The 20,852-nt window shown below is 43.0% G+C and overlaps 1 protein-coding gene across 2 annotated transcripts in view; it reads left to right on the top strand.

Annotated features, from left to right (window-relative positions):
• Window positions 1–20,146, top strand: part of PBX1 (PBX homeobox 1) — a 260,512-nt gene extending 240,366 nt beyond the window's left edge. The window contains exon 9 of one of the 2 annotated variants that reach the window (XM_066623805.1): window positions 16,647–20,146. In XM_066623805.1, the coding sequence (XP_066479902.1) occupies window positions 16,647–16,739 (93 nt within the window). In that variant the 3' untranslated portion in view covers window positions 16,740–20,146. The remainder of the gene's footprint in view (window positions 1–16,646) is intronic. The other variant, XM_066623806.1, reaches the window with a different exon arrangement.
• The last annotated feature ends 706 nt before the right edge of the window (window positions 20,147–20,852 follow it).

Here is a 20,852-nt window from a genome sequence, read left to right on the forward strand (position 1 = left end):
GAGGAAAAAGCTCCTTGGAGTCCATTGCTGGGCAGAGAGGAAGGGCAGGAATGTCACAAAGCATGGGCCATGGCTTTGTTGTTGGAATTCTGAGCAGACTTCATCTGAATTCCTCACAGACATCCAGGCTCCCACATTATCACTGAGCTGTGACGTCACCAGGCAAGGACAGCAAAGCGTTCTGAAGCAAATGCAACTGAACATGTGCAGACAATTATGTCTGATTATATAAACCCGTTGCAAATACTGGGCTTGAAAATGCCACATGAAAGACCCCATCGTTCCACGTTAATCTCTTAGCTGAATTCATTTCCATTCTGGCTCTCTAACATAGAGGAGTAAATGAAGCAGAGACTGAGCGTGGTAAAAGATGATACTTCTGTAAAAATCAACCCTGTTTCTCCCCCCCCCCCCACTCCTTTAGGAGAGACCCTGCTCACTACAATACTATTTGAAAATAGTAAATTTCAGGGCTACACCAAAACATGGGGGATTCTCTGCTAAAGAAAGACAATACAGAAGGTGCACATAAGAGTTTATGAAAGCTAGAATGAATCCGATGTTGCCTTACTGCACCCCAGGTGCAAAATTAAATTAATTTGGTAGTATTTACTAAAGAGAAACTGCAAAATGGGAATCTGCTGTAATATCCAAAGTAGTGTGATGCAATTTGTCTTCAGATTGTGATTGACTAGTTATTTTGGAAGAGGGAATAAAGAATGCTTTGAGGGAGGTGGGGTTAGGGAAGGGGGGAAGAAAAGTTACATTTCTTCATATCACATGAAGCAATGAGTCTAAACTACTGGACGTATATTTTGGTTAAATATTAGAAGTGTCCCCTAATTTAAAGTGGTGTTGGCAGTAGAACAGTTGCTGAGGGAGGCTATGGAATCTCCTTTCCCCAAGGAGAGGCTGAAAAGGTGTCAGTCAAGGGAGCAGATATCCTGAGCTGGACTAGGTTGTCCCATGAGCCCCTCCCTATTTATTGTCCACTGTTTAATAAGAGGAATACAGAAGGCTGTCAGACCATAGGTCCATCTAGTTTAAATATTGTCTACAACTGTGTTTCTCAACATTTGTCCTCTGCCTTACCACTTCACATGGTCCACATATTCGAAGTACTACCAGAAGTGACTGGCAATGACATCGTCATCAGTTACTTCTGGATTGGGAGGCCAGATGCAACATGATCAACCCTAGTAAGAGGCTTAGGGTGGATCAGAGGGCTTTTTCAAGCAGAAAATCATGCTTTAGAGCTCTGTCTGCCGAGTTGAGCCTCCTACCACTGTTTGTTGTGTCACGTTCTTGGTCTCGTTGCTAGGTGGCAGGTGCCCAAGAGTCCTGCAAATAACACCAGACCCCACCTCAAGTACCACTGATGGTACCTGTACCACTGCTGCCTGGCAGCAGCTCTTCATGGTTTTAAGACAGGGTATCTGTCCTACTTTGAAATGCCAGGGTCTGAACCTGGGATCTTCTGCTTGCATAACAAGTACTCTACCACTAAGCTGTGCTAAGTCATCCAAGTGGTCTCTGTATATCCACATTCAGTCTTCAGCCAGTGGCCAGACATTGGGGTTTGCTATACAGATAATTCAAGCACCATGAACTTTTTATAACTTCAACCCAGTTCTTAATTTTAATCTAACTATGCCTGTTCAACTACTCAGAAACAGTACAAGTCCTCACTTAAACTTGTCGATAGGCTTCTGGAAACTGCAGACCTTAGTGCCAGTGCAAGTCCAGCGCTGGGGAGGAGGCACGCCAGGGGAGGGAGTGGAACTGGACGGAGGCGGAATGGCTGCCCGACACAGAAGCTCTGAATTCTATGCCAACTTTCAGTTTGTCGTAGAATCAAGTAGCCCCATTGTAGGGCTACTTGGTTTACCTGGGGAAGGGAACAAAAGTCCCCTTCTGCTGAGGAGGAAGTGGTGGCTGCCTGGACTGCGCTGGATACAGTAGCAGCCATTTTTGGCACTGCTGCAGCCCTGTGCACCGGGCAGCTCAGGATTAGGCTGTTAGTGGCCTACATGTCCTGATGCCAACATGTCCTGATCCTATAATACGAATCTTTAGTAATATTGATACATTGGGACAATTTAATACCTTTTTCCTAGAGATAATACCAAATATGGTCAGATATACAGTATTTTGATTCAGATCTTGATTCCATTTTATTCTTTTTGGTGTCCAGTCTTAATAGGGTACCATAAATTCCAGATAAAATACTCTTGATCGTTATTGATTATTACTTGGCTTCTTGTCATAAGTGTCTACCAAGTTTGGTTTTTGTCCAATGGGAAGATGAATATCTATAAAAAGAGCAAATGATTCACATGACTCAGTGTCAGCTTTGTAGAACCACAAATCCCTTCACCAATAATGTCTGGAATCCTGGACCCAGACACTTCTTGCTGTGTTCCCAGAACACTTCTGCATTGCCCCATTAATGGATTAGATCCTGCTTCCACAAAATCTCTTTCATTCATGCAAAGTACTGGTTCAGGCTCCTATTGCTAAACTCTTACATTCTGGATACAATATGGATAAGAAAGTGTTTTCTTGACTTTTTCATATTAATGACCAGGAAGCGCAAACTGGATCCTATGGGAAGGAACCATATATAGTTTGACTCTCCCTCAGCAAGGCCTGTTCATCTATGTGTTTTGAGATCCTGTCTTTGATTAGGCATTCCACCATCTTACCCGGTATGGATGTTAGGCTGACCGGCCTATAGTTTCCCGGGTCCCCCCTCTTTCCCTTTTTAAAAATAGGCGTGACATTTGCTATCCTCCAATCTTCTGGCATCATGGCCGTTTTGAGGGACAAGTTGCATACCTTAGTCAAGAGATCTGCAACTTCATTCTTCAATTCCTTAATAACTATTGGGTGGATGCCATCAGGGCCCGGTGACTTATTGATCTTTAATTTATCAATGAGGTCTGAAACATCTTCTCTTTTAACCTCTATCTGACTTAACTCCTCGGTCAGGAGGGGCCGTTCGGGCAGCGGTATCTGCCCGAGGTCTTCTGCCGTGAAGACAGATGCAAAGAACTCATTTAATTTCTCTGCCATCTCTAAGTCTCCTTTTATCTCCCCTTTCCCTCCCTCACCATCCAGAGGGCCAACCGCTTCTCTGGCGGGTTTCCTGCTTCTAACATATTTGAAGAAGCTTTTATTGTTCCCCTTAATGTTGCCGGCCATGCGTTCCTCATAGTCTCGCTTGGCCTCCCATATCACCTTCTTACATTTCTTTTGCCACAGTTTATGTTCCTTTTTATTCTCCTCATTAGGGCAAGACTTCCATTTATGGAAGGAAGCTTCCTTGCCCTTCACAGCCTCTCTAACTTGGCTGGTTAGCCATGTGGGCACTCTCCTGGATTTAGTAGAACCCTTCTTTCTTTGCGGTATACACCTCTGCTGGGCCTCTATTACTGTTGTTTTAAGCAGCCTCCATGCACTCTGGAGAGATTGGACTCTTTTTACCCTCCCTTTCAACCTCCTTCTAACCAGCCTCCTCATTTGGGGGACGTCTGCCCGTCGGAAGTCAAGGGTTTTTGTTAGAGATTTGCCTGGTATTCTTCCCCCAACGTGCATGTCAAAACGGATCGCAGCATGATCACTGTTCCCCAATGGCTCAGTAATGTTTACATCTCTAACCAGGTCCTGCGTACTGCACAATATTAAATCCAGAGTCACCTGTCCTCTGGTGGGCTCCGTGACTAGCTGCTCTAAGCCACAGTCATTTAGCACGTCAAGAAATCCGGTTTCCTTATCGTGACCAGGACACAAATTGACCCAGTCAATATGAGGATAATTGAAGTCCCCCATGATTACAACCCTGTCCATCCTTGTCACCTCCCTGATCTGTTTCCTCATTTCAAGGTCCCCATCCAATTTCTGGTCTGGAGGACGATAGCACGCCCCCAGTATTACATCGCTGCACAAGCCTGGTAATTTAACCCACAGAGATTCTACAGTGGAGTCGGACCCACCCTCAGTCTCTACTTTGCTGGATTCTATCCCTTCCTTAACATAAAGGGCCACCCCACCTCCAACATGCCCCTGCCTGTCCCTCCTGTAGAGTTTATAGCCTTACTTTCTGTAAGGGTAAGTCTTGCCTCACAAACATTTTAGAATTCTTTGAAAAGGTCAATAGGCATGTGGATTTGGGAGAACCCGTGGACTTATATATCTGGACTTTCAGAAGGCGTTTGACACGGTCCCTCACCAAAGGCTACTGAAAAAACTCCACAGTCAGGGAATTAGAGGACAGGTCCTCTCATGGATTGAGAACTGGTTGGAGGCCAGGAAGCAGAGAGTGGGTGTCAATGGGCAATTTTCACAATGGAGAGAGGTGAAAAGCGGTGTGCCCCAAGGATCTGTCCTGGGACCGGTGCTTTTCAACCTCTTCATAAATGACCTGGAGACAGGGTTGAGCAGTGAAGTGGCTAAGTTTGCAGACGACACCAAACTTTTCCGAGTGGTGAAGACCAGAAGTGATTGTGAGGAGCTCCAGAAGGATCTCTCCAGACTGGCAGAATGGGCAGCAAAATGGCAGATGCGCTTCAATGTCAGTAAGTGTAAAGTCATGCACATTGGGGCAAAAAATCAAAACTTTAGATATAGGCTGATGGGTTCTGAGCTGTCTGTGACAGATCAGGAGAGAGATCTTGGGGTGGTGGTGGACAGGTCGATGAAAGTGTCGACCCAATGTGCGGCGGCAGTGAAGAAGGCCAATTCTATGCTTGGGATCATTAGGAAGGGTATTGAGAACAAAACGGCTAGTATTATAATGCCGTTGTACAAATCTATGGTAAGGCCACACCTGGAGTATTGTGTCCAGTTCTGGTCGCCGCATCTCAAAAAAGACATAGTGGAAATGGAAAAGGTGCAAAAGAGAGCGACTAAGATGATTACGGGGCTGGGGCACCTTCCTTATGAGGAAAGGCTACGGCGTTTGGGCCTCTTCAGCCTAGAAAAGAGACGCCTGAGGGGGGACATGATTGAGACATACAAAATTATGCAGGGGATGGACAGAGTGGATAGGGAGATGCTCTTTACACTCTCACATAATACCAGAACCAGGGGACATCCACTAAAATTGAGTGTTGGGCGGGTTAGGACAGACAAAAGAAAATATTTCTTTACTCAGCGTGTGGTCGGTCTGTGGAACTCCTTGCCAGAGCATGTGGTGCTGGCGTCTAGCCTAGACGCCTTTAAAAGGGGATTGGACAAGTTTCTGGAGGAAAAATCCATTATGGGGTACAAGCCATGATGTGTATGCGCAACCTCCTGATTTTAGAAATGGGTTATGTCAGAATGCCAGATGCAAGGGAGGGCACCAGGATGCAGGTCTCTTGTTATCTGGTGTGCTCCTTGGGGCATTTGGTGGGCCGCTGTGAGATACAGGAAGCTGGACTAGATGGGCCTATGGCCTGATCCAGTGGGGCTGTTCTTATGTTCTTATGTTCTTATGAACATTAAAGTGAGAAACTACCAGACTCCTATGGGCAGATAGCAGTTCTTTCTATCTCAAACACCTTTACACCCAAACGTTTGTGCATATTTTCTGGTATGAAATGTCTAAGCTTTCCAAGCAACGATGCAAAGTTTTGCAGGGTGCCTCAATGCGCCTTGCAACCTGTCCTTCCCCCCATGTCATCAGAGCCATTCCAGGCAGCGAGTGCAAAGTGTTGGCGTCTCATCCGCGTTGCTCTCACTGCCAGGAATGGCTCAGGTGATGAGGGGGAGGGGCAGTTTGCACTGCTTGTTGAGGCACCCTGCAAAACCTAGTGCTGTTCCCCCTCGTAGCTATGCAACTGGGAGAACCTGAGGCTTAAAAATGTTCTCCGCAAAGGGAGAGGAGATCTTCAAAAGCCCCAGTTCTCCTTCTCCAAGTCTGAACTTTGCCAGCTTTCCTCCCTTGCCCCCTGCCAGCTTCCCCATCAGCCTCACTTACTCTTAACTTACTTACTCTGGCATCTTCTTCTTGAAGCTGTATTCAGTCGGGTCCGACTTTCAGCAATCCTATGGACTAAGTGGTGCCAAAGTTTTCCGTCTTGGACCATTTCTTTCAGTTGCTCTATGGCCTGATTAATATCAGCCTTTTTGGTGTCCAGCCATCTTGTCTTTGGACGACCTGGCTTTCTTTCTTTTTCCACCAACCATTCCAAGCATAATTGCTCTTTCCATTGAATGTGATCGCATGACATGGCCAAAATATGTGAGCTGTTGTTTGATGATGCTTCCAATGACATGTCCGGTTTAATTTGCTCTAGTACTCACTTGTTGGTGCCCTTGGCTGTCCATGGAATACACAAGACTCTTCTCCAACACCATAGCTCGAATGAGTCAATTTTCCTTCTGCTTTTTTCATTGTCTAACTTTTGCAGCCATAGGTGACAATGGTAAACACAATAGTTTGAACTAATCTGCATTTGGTATTTAAGCTTATGTCCTTGCTTTTCCATATCCATTTCATGCTCTTCATTGCTGTTTGACCTAGTACAATTCGGGGTTTTATTTCTGGGCTGCAGTCACTGCTTTGATGAATCTGTGACCCAAGGAATGTAAATTCATGCACGCATTCAAGTTCAGTACCATCACCTTTTATCTTAACATTCACTATGCTGTGGCATACTGCTAAACAATTTGTCAGGGTACATAGAGGGGTAGGGAAAAAGCATCCCTCCTTGCACTTCATGGTGCCATTACTGTGGTTTCTCCCACCACTGTTGCAAAGACTAATACGTAAAGGGTTTGAGGGGGTGGATCATTTTCCAAGCCTCCTTGAATTGGTTCAAAAAATGATGCTCTTCTTCCCTATTTGGAATTGTGGGCGGATCATTTCTGGTTTAATCTAAGGCAAATTCTGTAGATGTTTGTCTATCTCTGTATGCTCAAGAAGATGAGAAAAGGAAGGAGTGTACAGTACTGTCAAAACTCTTGGTTCTTACTTTTTCATTTAACAGTCTGTCTTCTTTGTCCAAGTATTTATTTATACTTTTCATCTTCAGCATTCTCAGGAACCATCCTTCTCTTCTACATATCAGCTGCTCCTATACTAATCCTCTTCTCCTTCCCAAGTATTCCAAGCTTATGCATGGATAACTAATCTTCCTAGCCCAAGCAACAAGTCTCTAAGGCCCAAATCCTAACCCACTTTCCAGCACTGGCATAGCTCTGCCAATGGGACATGTGTTGCATCCTGCAGCTGGGTGGCACTTACAGAGACCTTCTCAAAATAAGGGAATGCTTGTTTCCTTACCTAGTAGCTGCATTACCCTTACATCAGTGCTGGAAAGTGGGTTAGATTGCACCCTAAGTGAAATTTCTGATTCCCAATTTCCATCTCCTTCACTAATCCAGTTAATTCTCAACTACATATTTTCTTGTGAGATGCCTTCATTTCTCCAGCATTAGCATTTCAGCTAACTGTTTCCAGCCTTTTCTACGCTGGAGGCGAGAGAGAGAGAGAGAGAGAGAGAGAGAGAGAGAGATCGTTTTGAGTAGATCTGCAAAGGTCTCTCAGACCCAGTTGTTTAACACTAGCAAGCAACAAAAAAAAGCTTTTAAAAAAATCAAGCTCATTAGAACCACTGCTAGATCTGCAGTGCCTCAAATGTAGGTATACTTTTAGAAATCTTTGGAAAAAGAGGTTATAACTGGCCACTGATGGATCAGGCTTGTCTACTCTGGAGTCTCCTGTCGGACTTGGTATCTCTTCCAGGGTTAGCCCTGTTTAGTAAGAAGATATATTCTATGGGACTTGCACTTGACTTATTAGGTTTGATGACTTTAGAACAGGCTTAAACCTTGAAAGTAAGGTCTTTGACATAGAACAGCAAGACCTGTATGGTACTGCTTCCAAGGTTTGTTGCCCACTTTATTTTCAGTTTCTGGTCACGTTTGGCAGGAGGCCTGAGTATCTACATCTTTTGGAAAGTCCCCAAGAGCTAAGGGTGTTTACCCTTGCTAGGTGTAATATCATCCCTTCGCAACTGTTGTTCAGCAGATTCAGAGAGTCACCAACTGAGGAGAGACTCTGCTCTTGTGGATTGGGGTGTGTGGAATCACTCCACCATATGTTATTCTATTGCCCATTGTATCAGGACTTATGGTCATGCTATCTTACCCCGATCCTGGCCACTCACTCAGGCTGGAATGACCAGGACAGAATTAATTATATTTTTAGAGGTGTGGATGTGGAGTTATCAAAGGTGGCAGCCAACCGTATAAAGTTGATATACTTGGCATCTCAACGGTGGTAGAGATTTTCTGCCATCCGTATCTCTAGAGATGTTGTACCATGTTCAACATTATTCTAATAGTTGAATTTCTGTTATGATATTTGATTTAATATATGATAGGAGTGGGCAGGGATAGCTAATTATGGAATATATGTTGTGTATTGTATGCAAATTTATTATACCAATAAGGGTGTGGTGATGATGATGATGAAAAAGAAGAAGAAATTGGTCATTGACTATAAAAAAAGTTCTCACAGCAGAGGGAAGTAAGAAGTGGGTTCCCCCAAGATCCTGTATCAGGCCTGATGCTATTTCACTTGTTAATACATGATCTAGGGATGAGTAGTGAGGTGGCCAACTATGTGAGTGATACCATTAATCAGAATGGTAACTGTCTCCAAATGGTAATCTCTCCAAATTGGGTGGATGGGCAGGAGCATTTTCCTTATGAATAAAAAGTATTTTTTTCACATGATGAATCTTCCATTCCTTGAATTTGCTCCCTTGTGCAAAGCGATCACCACTAGTTTTGATGACTTCTGAAAGGGGATTGGGCAAATTCATGAAGGAGAGGACTATCATTTGCTTCTCACAAATTGGGAAGTCACCAGAATATCAGCAATAGTGGCCAAGCCCTTTGGCTCCAGAGATGTTCCAGCTGGTAAATCAGAAGAAGCTGATAAAATGCATCCCTGGCATCAGGCATCACCTGGGCATCTAAAACCAGCAACATCTGTTCTAAGTTCCTAAACTGCAATTCCTACATTGCAATCCAGCTCCTTAAGGAAGAGCATGGCCCTGTCAAAATCAACCAGCCCACCCACAATCAATGTATCTCCTCTTCTTTCCCAGTTAACTCCCCTTCTCTTTTGATAAATTGCAATGGCCATTAAATTCTATCTCCTTGTTTTATAATAATATATTAGGTAAGCGCATGTACTACAAGCATGAGTAGGTGTGGATTATATGTGTATGGCATGAATTATGCAGAGGAGGGATACTCTGCCTTCAGAGCTCTGGTCCCATATGATTTGCTAGAAATAAACCTCTTAATTAATAAAGGAGGGATCTGATGATGGAAAAGATTCAGGCAGTAAGCGTTTGATTTCAAGACCATCTAATTGTGCAATCAGAAAATCCAACATCTGTGACTGAAATAAATTATGCAAATTAGGCACAATTTGAAACCTATACTTAGTATGCATGATTTGCTCTGGTTGCAGTTTGTTTGGGGTGATTATTTTGTAGAGTTTGGAAAATTATATTGCTTTGTCATAAATCTGAGTTTTGGATTCTAGGAGACAACTCGTGTGCAAAGGAGAGGAACCAGAGCTCATAGGGGTATCCTGAGGACAAAAGCTAAGATTGTTGGGGTCCACAGAGGCATGTGCTTAGGGGAACCATTCTATCTCCTGGCTAATAGAAGCAACTGACAAATAACAGGTGTACAACAGCAACCTGTCTATGCATTTGTAATTGAGGGGTGTGTGTGTTTTGGTTCTTCTATTAGTATTCTCTGTATTTTTAGAGCTGTTTTTGCTCTGTATTTTTAGAGCTGTGTTCATTTTTTAAATGAAACCCAGCTCTGATTCCAGTTCCATTGCATTTTCAGACATGCAGGCGCATGTTATATGGGGATGTATATGTTTTGTAAAATAGGAATGGCTGCATCAATATAGATTTGTTTTGTTCCATTACAGATCTCCCACCTACTTTTCCACCCCCTCCTTTCCTAATTAACCCCCTCCACTGTTGGGGAAAGGTTAAATCTGTTAAATTTAAAAAAAAAGTTAATAATGCTTTCCAGATTGAGTTTCTAACATGCTCACATCCATTCCCATGTTACAAAGCCCCAAAGCCTGGTAAACAAATACAGCCCTATGTGTACAAAAATGCAGTGTTGGAACAGATCCCCAGATTGTCAGGATTGCTGTGGAGCAGTTATACTCTACCCTTGCACCTATGTTTCACAGTTGCAGTTCTGTGGAATCCTAGAACTTCATTGGATCTATTATTATAATTATTATTTATTAATAATGAATAATAATAATTTAGCCCTCATTTTAACATTCTGGGGGTTTGTCTGTCCTAAGAAGCAGGTTTCCAGGTGAGTTCCTTCATGGTGAAAGTCATTCAAATCTCTCATCTGATTGGCCACTTGGGATGAGTGCCCTTGCCTAGGAAATAGATGAGATAAAGTGGAAGTGTTCCTGATATCCAAAACATCTCCTTAGGGAGGGACGGGGGGGGGGGAGGTTTATATCTTAAGGATGTCTCTGTTGTATAAAGATTCTCTCTCCTTCCTGCTTAATTGGGTGTCTGAAATAAAGCCCCCTCTAAAAATAAGTTGAGTGCACAATAGGAGCTGGCTCAGAAGGAGCCCCTTCCCTCCCTCCTTTGCTCTCCTCTACATTTTCTCTTCCCTGTAATGACCCTGCAAACGCTAAATGTCATTTGAGTGCATTAAGCAGCAAACTCTCCGGTGACATAGCAATTACAGTTCTGAAATAGATTTGGTGTGTCACCGAAGATAAGGGTTTTGAAAGTTTCTGTTGTGATTATAGCTTGTAACTCCCACAAATAACAGCCTTCAAAATAAGAGGCTGCCAACAGGGCCATTGTGGCTTTCCCTCAGTGATGGCACGTAAATTGCTATTAATGTCCTGAGTGTACTTGAATATGCCAGTCTCCGGGAGGCAGAGTTGGCTCAGTGTCTCTCTTTACACGGCTTGTCATTGTCGGGCTGATAATCTGTGGTAATTGCTGCCTCTTGCAGTGGTCAGAACATGGAAGAGCATGAGCTGGCTGCATCTTCTGGGAGGCAGTAAACAATGAGCGTATCTGTAGCAGTGTGTCTGTGTGTGTGGAGAACAACACGCGCCAGTGTGCAGTGCAAACAAATATTGTCTACCAGCATTACTGTCTGTTTCTGTACACAGGGCGTTTGAAACCTAATGGGAAGACACTGGATTTCTGGGGATCTCTGCTTAAGCAGGGGGGTGAGTGAGAAGGGGGGACTGGAGAGGGAGAAAGACATTTCAGAAAAGGAAGTGCCATATTGCCTTCTCTCATGCATGCAAATAGGTTGGTGGTGGATTGGGGCTCCAGTAAACTAAGATTGGCAATTAGCTGACTAAACCTTTAATTGCGAGTTACAAGTTGCTCTCACTGGGGCTCACAGCAAGTCAGGACTCTGCATTTGTGCAGGCCACTTAGATGTGTCAACTGCCTCCCTGTGTGCTAAATATAATGAAAAAAAGCTTAAAGCTAGCTTTTCTTCCCAATTTGTATCCTGGCTGAAGTTTGCCTTTCAGAGTCACACCTACGGCTTTCCTTGGAGCAACAGGAGCTCATTAGTACATTACTATATTGTACTGTGTTGTTGCCATCCTTCATGCATTTTCACTTACTTAGTGCTCACACAACTGATAGGCTTGTGTGAGCAGGTGTCACACCAGAGGAGGGATCTCACAGAACGTCAGAAATTAGCTGCTTGCTTGCATGAGCAGTTGCCGTCTCTGCTGTCTTGTGCATTTAATATCTGAAGCAGCTCCGAGAACTGTGACAAATGAAGCTGTCTGTGCTCAGCTGACATAAATATCAGTTCTCTTGTAAGGCCTTAGATCTTTCATAATACTGATAGGTCTTGAACTTGCTTAATTTTTAGACCCATATTTTCTTTGATTATGTTGGGCCTGCCCATTATTCTTTGGAAATAATGGAGGTATTATTACCTCCAGGTAATTATATAATACCTCCAGGTATAATATAATACCTCCAGGTATTATAATAAGGGAGGTAAAGTGGGGTATAAATTTGTAAATAAATAAAATAACCCATGCTCTGCTCCAGCATGCTCCATCCATGGTACTTGTTTCAAGATTAAAGTGGGCTGTAAGAGGCTTTTTCTTACCCCCAAACAGAAAGGTGAAGAGGTTTATGGGATTGTCATCTACAATGGACATAGCCCTCACAAAGATTACGTACCATAATCCCTTCACTTTTCTTCCAGTTTAATCTTGCTGTACAGGGTAGCCCCATTTCTGCAGATCCTGTATCTGCAGTTTCACAACCACGAATGTGGGGGCCCCCTGCACCCTCCAGAGGCTCTTCTGAGCCCCTCGCAGAGGCTGTGGGCAGATGTGCATGACCTCTGTGGGGCTCAGAAAAGCCTCCAGAGGGCGGGGGTGTCCTCAGTACCTATGTATTCAGGTATCCGTGGGAGGTTCCAGAACGGAACCCCTGCAGATCCTGGGGCACGCACGTACTGGCCCTTTGAACCTTAAGCAGTTTTGGAGATATTGTGGCTTGTGCTGATTTTCTGTCACACAGTTAGAGGCTGAAGCGATCATATGACTTCTGTGAGCATGTTATTAACTTTACGTTGATTGTCTTTGATCACAATTATGTATTTTTGAGGAAATGCAGTCAAATCTCATGAAAGTTATTTGAGCTGCATTCATCACAGGAGAGCCAGCTTTCATTGGGCTAAGGAAAGGCATCACATTGGCAATTTTGGTTTGAGGACTTCTTCACACTTGGTGTGTACATCAGTGAACATTTGATGACTTGCAACTACATACATAAACAGACTCAGTTGAAACACATTGCCTTCTGATTGGTGTGCAGAGATATGAACAACGTATCCGACATCTTTTCTCTGTAATGGCTTAGGGACAAGCTAGATGTGCTGTAATTACACCTGAAAAAGTATAGAAGCCCTTAATAGAGGCGCACTCCACCCAAGTTCCCTGGATTCTAGCCCCATAGCCTTCTAAAAACAGCTGAAGGGTCTCTTAGAAAAGGGCTCCCTTGTGTCATATAATTTGAGCATTGGAAATGATGTGGACAATAACATTTGTTTAATCATGTGTCTGTCTTGTCCACATATAAATGGGAGGCAAGTTTTAATGTTCTCATCAGAATGGTCAAATGGATAAAAAACTGAGCATCCCAGACATTACCTCCCTACCATTCATCACTCTAGTCATTTCTAGCTGAGCCCAACTCCAATACCAAAAGTGAGCTAGGCTAGAAGAAAAGTGCCTGAAGTGAAGGAATATAAGAAATAAGATGGAGGAGGGTTAATGTAATCTCATTTCAACAGCAGCCTCAGCTCTTACAGCTCCAGAAACATATTCAGATTTGCCTTGGAGTAGTTGGAGTGGAGCAATGTCTGACCTACAAGGACACTATCACCAAGACAGTAATGGGATTATTGGGATTGTCAGGGTTGGGAAGCTGCTGTCAGGAATCTGTATCACTGTCTTGAAGAATAATGTCAGGAAAGATGGTCCATGCTGTCTTTGATCTGGTGAGACATTGTGCCAAGTAAGAGCACTGTCCAGAGTAACAGTGCAAGAGACTATGAGGTGTTCCCAAGTTCATTTGCCCTGTACCTCTCACTTCATACACCAGATCGCTTGAAAACCCATAAAAACGGACTCTTCTGGAATATAGGTGATTGGAAATGTGGGCCCAAGATGTTCGGCTTGTGATGCACCATGTGTTACTCTGTACAGTTAGCGTAGGCCTTTCAGGGGTGTCAGACTTGTTTCATACAGCAGGCCAAATAGCATTCATGATGCCTGCTGAGGAACAGAAGTGATGTTATAAAGGAGGAAGTGATGTCATTAAGCAGGTCATGACCAGAAATAAGCACTTCTTGCCTCAGGAACTCATTAGCTGCAAATGGCAGAAGAAAAAATACACAAATCTGGATCATATTTTCAAGACATGGGAGAGTCCAATTGTCACGTGACCTACCCTTTCAGCAGTGACACCTCAGCTCAGCAGCTGAGAGCAGTTGATGGTGGAACTGAGAGACCCCAAGGACCGGATCAAGAGCTTCCGGGGGCCACGTCTGGCCCACGTGCCTTATGTTGGATAGCATACTTGGTTCCGATTTTGGAAACTTTGTATCCTTAACATTTTCTTCTCAAAAATGTGAGCTTAGATCAGGGGTCTCTCCAAACTTTACAGCCAAAGGGCCACATCAAATATCTGGCACAGTGTTGAGGGCCAGAAAAAAATTTAAATATAAAATTTAAATAAATAGAGATGGAACTTAGTGAATAATGAATGGCTCATTCATTCATCCTCTCTGGCCCTCAGAACACTCTCCAGTTGCAACCAGAGCATAGCTCCGGTCGTGTTTGGTTGAGTGGGCCAGAGGCTTTCAGGGGACTAGAGGCTGGCTGCGGGCTGGACAGAGGCTCACCCCGGGCTGCATCTGGCCCCCGGGCTGGGGTTTGGAGATCCCTGGTTTAGATCATTGACACCCCAATCGATTTGGGGAACACTGGTGAACGAGCATTATCTCTGCTAACTGAGCAAGGAAGCACTTTTTCAAGTAGTGCTCCTTTTCTGTTTAGCAGGGGAGAGTAATTGTCCCTTTCACCCAGTACAGTATCTTTTCTAGCTGGGGTTCTTCTACATCTTTTTTTTTTAGATTCTGAGCCCTTTTGGAACAGGGAGCCAGCTATTTGATTTTCTGTGTAAACTGCTTTGTGAACTTTGTTGTTGGAAAGCAGTATATAAACATTCTCAATAATAATAATACAAGGAACAAAAGGAATTGTGTAAAAGTATGAAGTTGCTAATGAATATATGCAGTCATTACAAATACAGTTACAAATTGTTAACTAGAAAATAAAAATCAGTAATGATTATATAAGGCCAAACACTCACATGAACAAAGCCGTGTACACATGGCAGGCAGGGGGGAAAAATTTAAAAAACAAAAAAAAGGGTAGCTGCTTTTTCAGTGTAGAAGCAGGGGGCTCCTGGCAAAGGCAGTACTTAACAAGAAGGAGAAAAAAGAAAGGGAAATCCAAGAAGCCACACAAGTGGGATTATTAACCTATCTTTGGAATAGAGAGTGATGTAGTTTAAAGAGCGGGAAGCTGGCTGCAGTGATCTCCTGACGGACACTCCTGCTGTCCAACTTCCACCTCTGCTCACCTTCCTGCACGTTGGGAAAGGGACATCTTTTAAAGAGGGCATTCTGGTGCTAAAATTCCAAGGAGAGGGAATGTTTCTTAGATGAGGTAAACCTAAATCAAACCAAGTTTGACTGGGTGGGAATAATAGAGTCCCTTCTAGGGTAGGTTTAATGTGGAAATGCTTCAGTGCTCATCTCATTTATCTCAGGATAGCAGGTGCCATTTAGCCAGCAGCATTTGTTCCAAGGAGACACTCCATGTCTCCTGCTGAGAGGATCTTGAGAAAGAAGGGTCCTTTCAGATCTCAGAATACCTGTCTTCCTTGATCTTCACTTTTATTGGGGACCTTGGCAACTTTCATCAGACTGCATTTTAACCATTTCGACTCCCTCAGAGGGCATGTCGCTTAAGAGAAACGTTTGCAAAAAGCCAGGCCACAGTTATTCATCCTCTAATGACATCCTGCTTGGATTCTTGCAATGCATTTATACCTGAAACTGACCTTAAAACCAGTTCGGAAATAATGGTTAGTACAAAAAACAGCAGCTGGGCTACTAACAGTAAACTGTACTGTAAATATTGAACACATCTTGCCAGTCTTATCACAGCAGCTGTAGCTTCTGGCCCATTTCTGGGTTTATATCAAGTTACTGCTGCCTTTGTTCTTTGAGACCCTAGTGGTTCCCAAACTGTGAGCCATGGCTCCCTGGGAGTCGCAGAAACAAGCCAGGGGAGCTGCAGAATCCTCATGAAAAATCCACCACCCTATAAAGTGTATAGGATTGTAGCCCTAATAGGAAGCCATGGCCATTGGCCCAGTAGGTCAAAGGAAAATGTTTGGTGACCACTGCCTAAAGGGTTTGGGACACAGGACACCTTAAGGATCATCTTCTACATGAACATGAATTTACCCAGGTATCAAGGCCCAAGAGGTCTGTCTTTGGCATTTGTGTGTATGTGTGTGTATGAGAGAGAGAGGATGCTTTCAGAAGCAAGCTGGGTAGTGATCCTAGATGGGACTTTTTCAGTTTATATGCTTCAGTTCAGAAGTTCTTATTTGCCTCGAATTTTTAGATGCTGGTTGTTATACTGTTGTGTTTGGTTTATTTGAGTTTCTCCTGCTGTTATTTTATGTTGTTGTAATGTATTTTCATTTTTAATTTATAATTTGATCTGCTTTACCAGTCAAGGAAGGTTTTATTTGAAGAATAAGATAAAAAAAATGTTTTAATAAGAAACTAAAATTAAATCAAGGTGACATTTGAATTGACTTTTACATAAGTGCCACCTAAGACTAATGTGGCTATCCCAGCATACTCATTGTGATCCTTGGCAAAAGTCCTCATCTAATGTAGATGGTAGATGAAGGGGAGCCCCTGCTGGGAAGCCTTCGGGGCTCAAGCCCTTCATGTGTCGCTATGACTAACAGATTTCTCTTTGTTCATCTTAGGCTAATGGAGGTTGGCAAGATGCTACGACTCCTTCGTCAGTGACCTCCCCCACAGAAGGCCCTGGCAGCGTTCACTCTGATACCTCCAACTGATCTCCCAGCAATCCGGCATCCCTGGCTGTCTCTCACCCTGCACCAGAGGTGGGGGCTGAGAGAGGAGGGGTTTTCTCTCCTAATGTTGAAGCCGCGAGGCTGGATCCAGAGCCAATCGGCACACACAACAAGAGTCTCCTTCTCTTCTCTCTGTTGGGATGCTTCTTCAGCCAATCTGGACACTTCTTTATACTCTCTCTTCCCTTTCTTTTCTGGGTAGAAGGCACCTCTCCTTTCACCACCACCATCACCCCATCCTCTCACAACAGAATATTTTTTCAATCTGAAGAAAAAACAGCTTCTAAAAGTATTTGTACATTTTCATGATGTTTGTTTTCTTTTGAGGAGTCAATCTTTACCTCACTCCAATCTATCAGGCACCCGCCTCCTTCTGTTTCTCTCACTACCTCTTTGCAGGAGCCACCTATGCCCCTCCCCCGGCCTTTGGGCACCACTCCTCCTCTTCCTCCAACTAAGGGCAATTGTCTGTTTCTCTAAGACCCCGAGCCTTTGGTGAGTTGTCTCCAGGTTATTCCCTGTTACAGGTTAGATAAATGCAGTTCTGTTGCTGCAAAATATGCCTACAACATGCCACATTGTTATCAAGAAGATCAAGAGAATACTAACAAATCTTCATGCCACCCTCTTGTGCCTTTTATCAAATCCCAGCCATGTCTCCTGTCACTTCTCACTGCCACTGTTCCACTGTTCCACAGTCTCCCATAGAATTGTCATTAGGGATGTGTCTACTTTTGCACCAGAAAAATGTGCTTTTGGTACTTACAATAAAACATTGCAAATGCGGTAAATTTGGAAGGAAACTGCTGTTTCATAATTTATTACAGTTCCAACATTCATGTTTTAAAGGTGTGGAAATGTGCTTTGGTTTTTTGGAGGTGATGAAGAGCAAAAAGGGTAGAACAGCCAGAGAGGTTAGGGAAGTGGTTCCCAAACTATGAGCTGTAGATCCCCAGGAAGCTGCAGAAACCAGTTAGGGGAGCCACGGAATCCTCTCATATAGGATTGTATCCCTAATGGGGAGCTACAGCTAATGGCCCAGCAGGTCAAGGGAGCCACTGGTCAAAAAAGTTTGGAAATCACTGGATTGGGGAAAGATAAACTATGTAGGAGCAGAGGAGTAAAGAGGCATGCAAAGCACTAAGGCACTCATTTCTAAGTCTTTTTTGACATTGCCCATCTGCTTCCATGTGGCTCATTAAGCTCAGAAACCAGAACTTCTTAAGATGCTCTATGATATCCAGTACTGCACTTTCACAGTGGAGTCACATACACAGCAAAATAGCCACAGACCTGATTGCAGTCTTTCTTACCAATAGTTATTACATCAACAGAGAAGAAAAAACGCAGGTCAATTCTTGAGAAATTAATTGTGCCAAGCTCTTAGGATGCACGTACCACATTTTACTAGTGCATATACTAACTAGTAAGTAATTGGCTTGTGTGGCTTTGTTCATGATTTACAAATGTCTTTGTCAACCCTAGCTAAAATTGTAATTGTTGCCTTGAGCTTGAGAAAGAAAATTGCAGTTTGTCCCATCAGTGGGAGGGGGCAGTGGGAAGGAATGTCTTTCTGGTGGAAAAAGACTTGATATAGAAAGGATGGAGGAACAATTGCAGCTCACATGTTGAACCTTCAAAAACTATTCAGAGCTAAAGGATAGCTCTTTGACAATTGGAATCGCATATTAAAATGAGATGCTTTCCTCATGGGATGATTACTACCTGTGCTGAGAGGCACAGGTCACCCTGTCCCATAACGTGAGGTGAGATGGATGTCTCAGGTGGCAGTACTGGGATATAATTAAGGGTGGCAGGGAGAAAGATGGACAGATCTCATTCAAATGAGGCCTATTTGAGACAACTTCCCAGTAGATTGTACCTTGTGTTAATCAACAAGAAGGAGATGCCAACTGGTTTTACTGCCTCAGGTGCCCAAATGACTTGGGCTAGCCTGCCTGCAATGATAAGGATTTTATGCAAATATGTCCCAGGTGCTCTTTGACACCTCTGGAGAATGAAGGGACACAAGCCAAGCTCATGTCATGACCTCTTCATTAGTTGCTGCTCAAAAAAGTAAAAGGCATTGAAGTCTCAGGCACCACCTCCACTAGTTCAGTCTCTGTTCCCTTCTGACAGAGCTTCTTACCAAGGAGGTTGTGATTGTGAAGGTTGTGTTGTTGTTGACTGCGTACTCAATATCACTCGGCCCAGGCTGTTTACTTTTTAATGCTCCTTAGCTTTCCTGTCATGCTCACACTCCAGGGAGGTTTGAGAAGAGGGTGGACTTTTCTCACCCTTTCAATATAACTGTGAGTAGGGGATTTTCAATCCACGATGGTGAGTTAAAGATGGTAAATAGCCCAAATTGAACAGCACAGGAAAATCTGTATGATCTTACGAGTGTGATATCAATTGTTGGTCAGCCCAGTCCTCCTGATTGGCATTACCTGTGATGGTGCAGATGGGGTTCTGCCGCTGCTAACAATAACCCAGTTTGATTCCTGTTAACTGGGATAGTGTAACATGACTCTTCCTCTACAGCTAGGCAATCCTCCACAGGGAGCAGGGAGCAGAGAGGACTCTGGTCCACTTGCATCAGTATTGTATAACCATTTAGGCTCTTCCACCATATATGCAGCTGCTGAGTTAGATCACTGGTCCATCTATGCCTATCTTCCCGGTCACCCGGTTGCACATGAAATTAAGACCAAATGAATCCAAGCCACTGCCACTCAACCACACAAGGTGGTTGACACTTGTTGGGATGTGTGAATGCTTGTGAGAACACTCATTTAATATATTAATTTAGCATAGCTGCAGATAGTTACACCTTGTGCTCTTTTCTTTATTGTGTGTTCTTCGCAGTGTTTGCATGGATCATTGTATCCTAAACTTTAATGTGTGAACAACACAGACAATCCACTGCAAATGACTCTTATTGAAGTCCCATTAAAATGTGTGTTGTCCATTAATTTGACTTTGTTTCAGACAAGGATTTGAACTGTGTGATTTCAGTTGCAGAGATATGGCAATTAAAAAAAAATTGGATGGAACTGCATTTATCTGCCTGTAACAGCATACTTTCCTCTTTCTAGTCTGTTTTAGTATGGTACTAAATTCTTAATGGTACATACACTGGTAATGGTTCTTCTCATATCCAGATTTACTATTTTTTATTATTATTATATTGATTATTATTAATATTGATTATTTTTGATTACCTATTTGAGTACCTGTTTCTCATACACTTTTACTTTTTTATTTTCTGCCCAGAAAAACCCGACTTCGATACCAAAAACAAAAAAAATTTAAAAACTGCAGAAACTAAAAAAAACTAAAAAAAATCTTAAAAAATTAAAAAATTCAATTCTTTCAGCTTTATTAACATTTTCCATTGTTTCTTGCGATTTGTGTCTCGTTCTTTGTAGTATTGATGATAACGAACATTTGATAATGAATGTTCTTGTATATTCAGATAAAGAAAAAAAAACCAAAAAAGCAGTCTGAATTTAATAGTGTTTATAATAAAAAAAATAAAATGTTACCCTCTAGCACGCATCAAAGGACAGGCTGTCCCCATCCTGCCCTTTCTGTGGCAAAAGGCGCTTCATACCTGTATAGTTTTTAACACCAAACTACCTACATTCACCCTTCTTTTGTTTCCTTTTTTTATTTTCATGCATTTGTGAATTAGTTCAAGAATGCTAGAAAAGTGTAGACTTGTGCACATTCATTTCCTGTTACACAATGTTTAAAAAAAAAGTGAGAGTAATTCATTTTGTAAAACTTTTAAAAATGGTTGGAATAGTGAGCATAATAGGTACACCTATTACTTTATGTTTATTAACTTTGAGAGCCAGAAATTACCTTTTCTGTTATGTTTTGCATTCTTCAAAGGGGACTTTTATTTCAGGGCCTAATCCCTTGGGAAGTCCTCTGGCACAAGCCCCACTGAAATGAATGGGAGCAGGGCAAGAGCATCTCCTGCAGAGCACCCATTCATTTTGATGGAATTGACACAAGAGATAGGGCCCTGGTGTTTATTATTATCATTATTATTATTATTGTCAGATTATGGCCTTGGAAAAAAAT

Source organism: Tiliqua scincoides, chromosome 4 (assembly GCF_035046505.1).
Source record: "Tiliqua scincoides isolate rTilSci1 chromosome 4, rTilSci1.hap2, whole genome shotgun sequence".
In the NCBI taxonomy this organism is placed as follows: Eukaryota; Metazoa; Chordata; class Lepidosauria; order Squamata; family Scincidae; genus Tiliqua; species Tiliqua scincoides.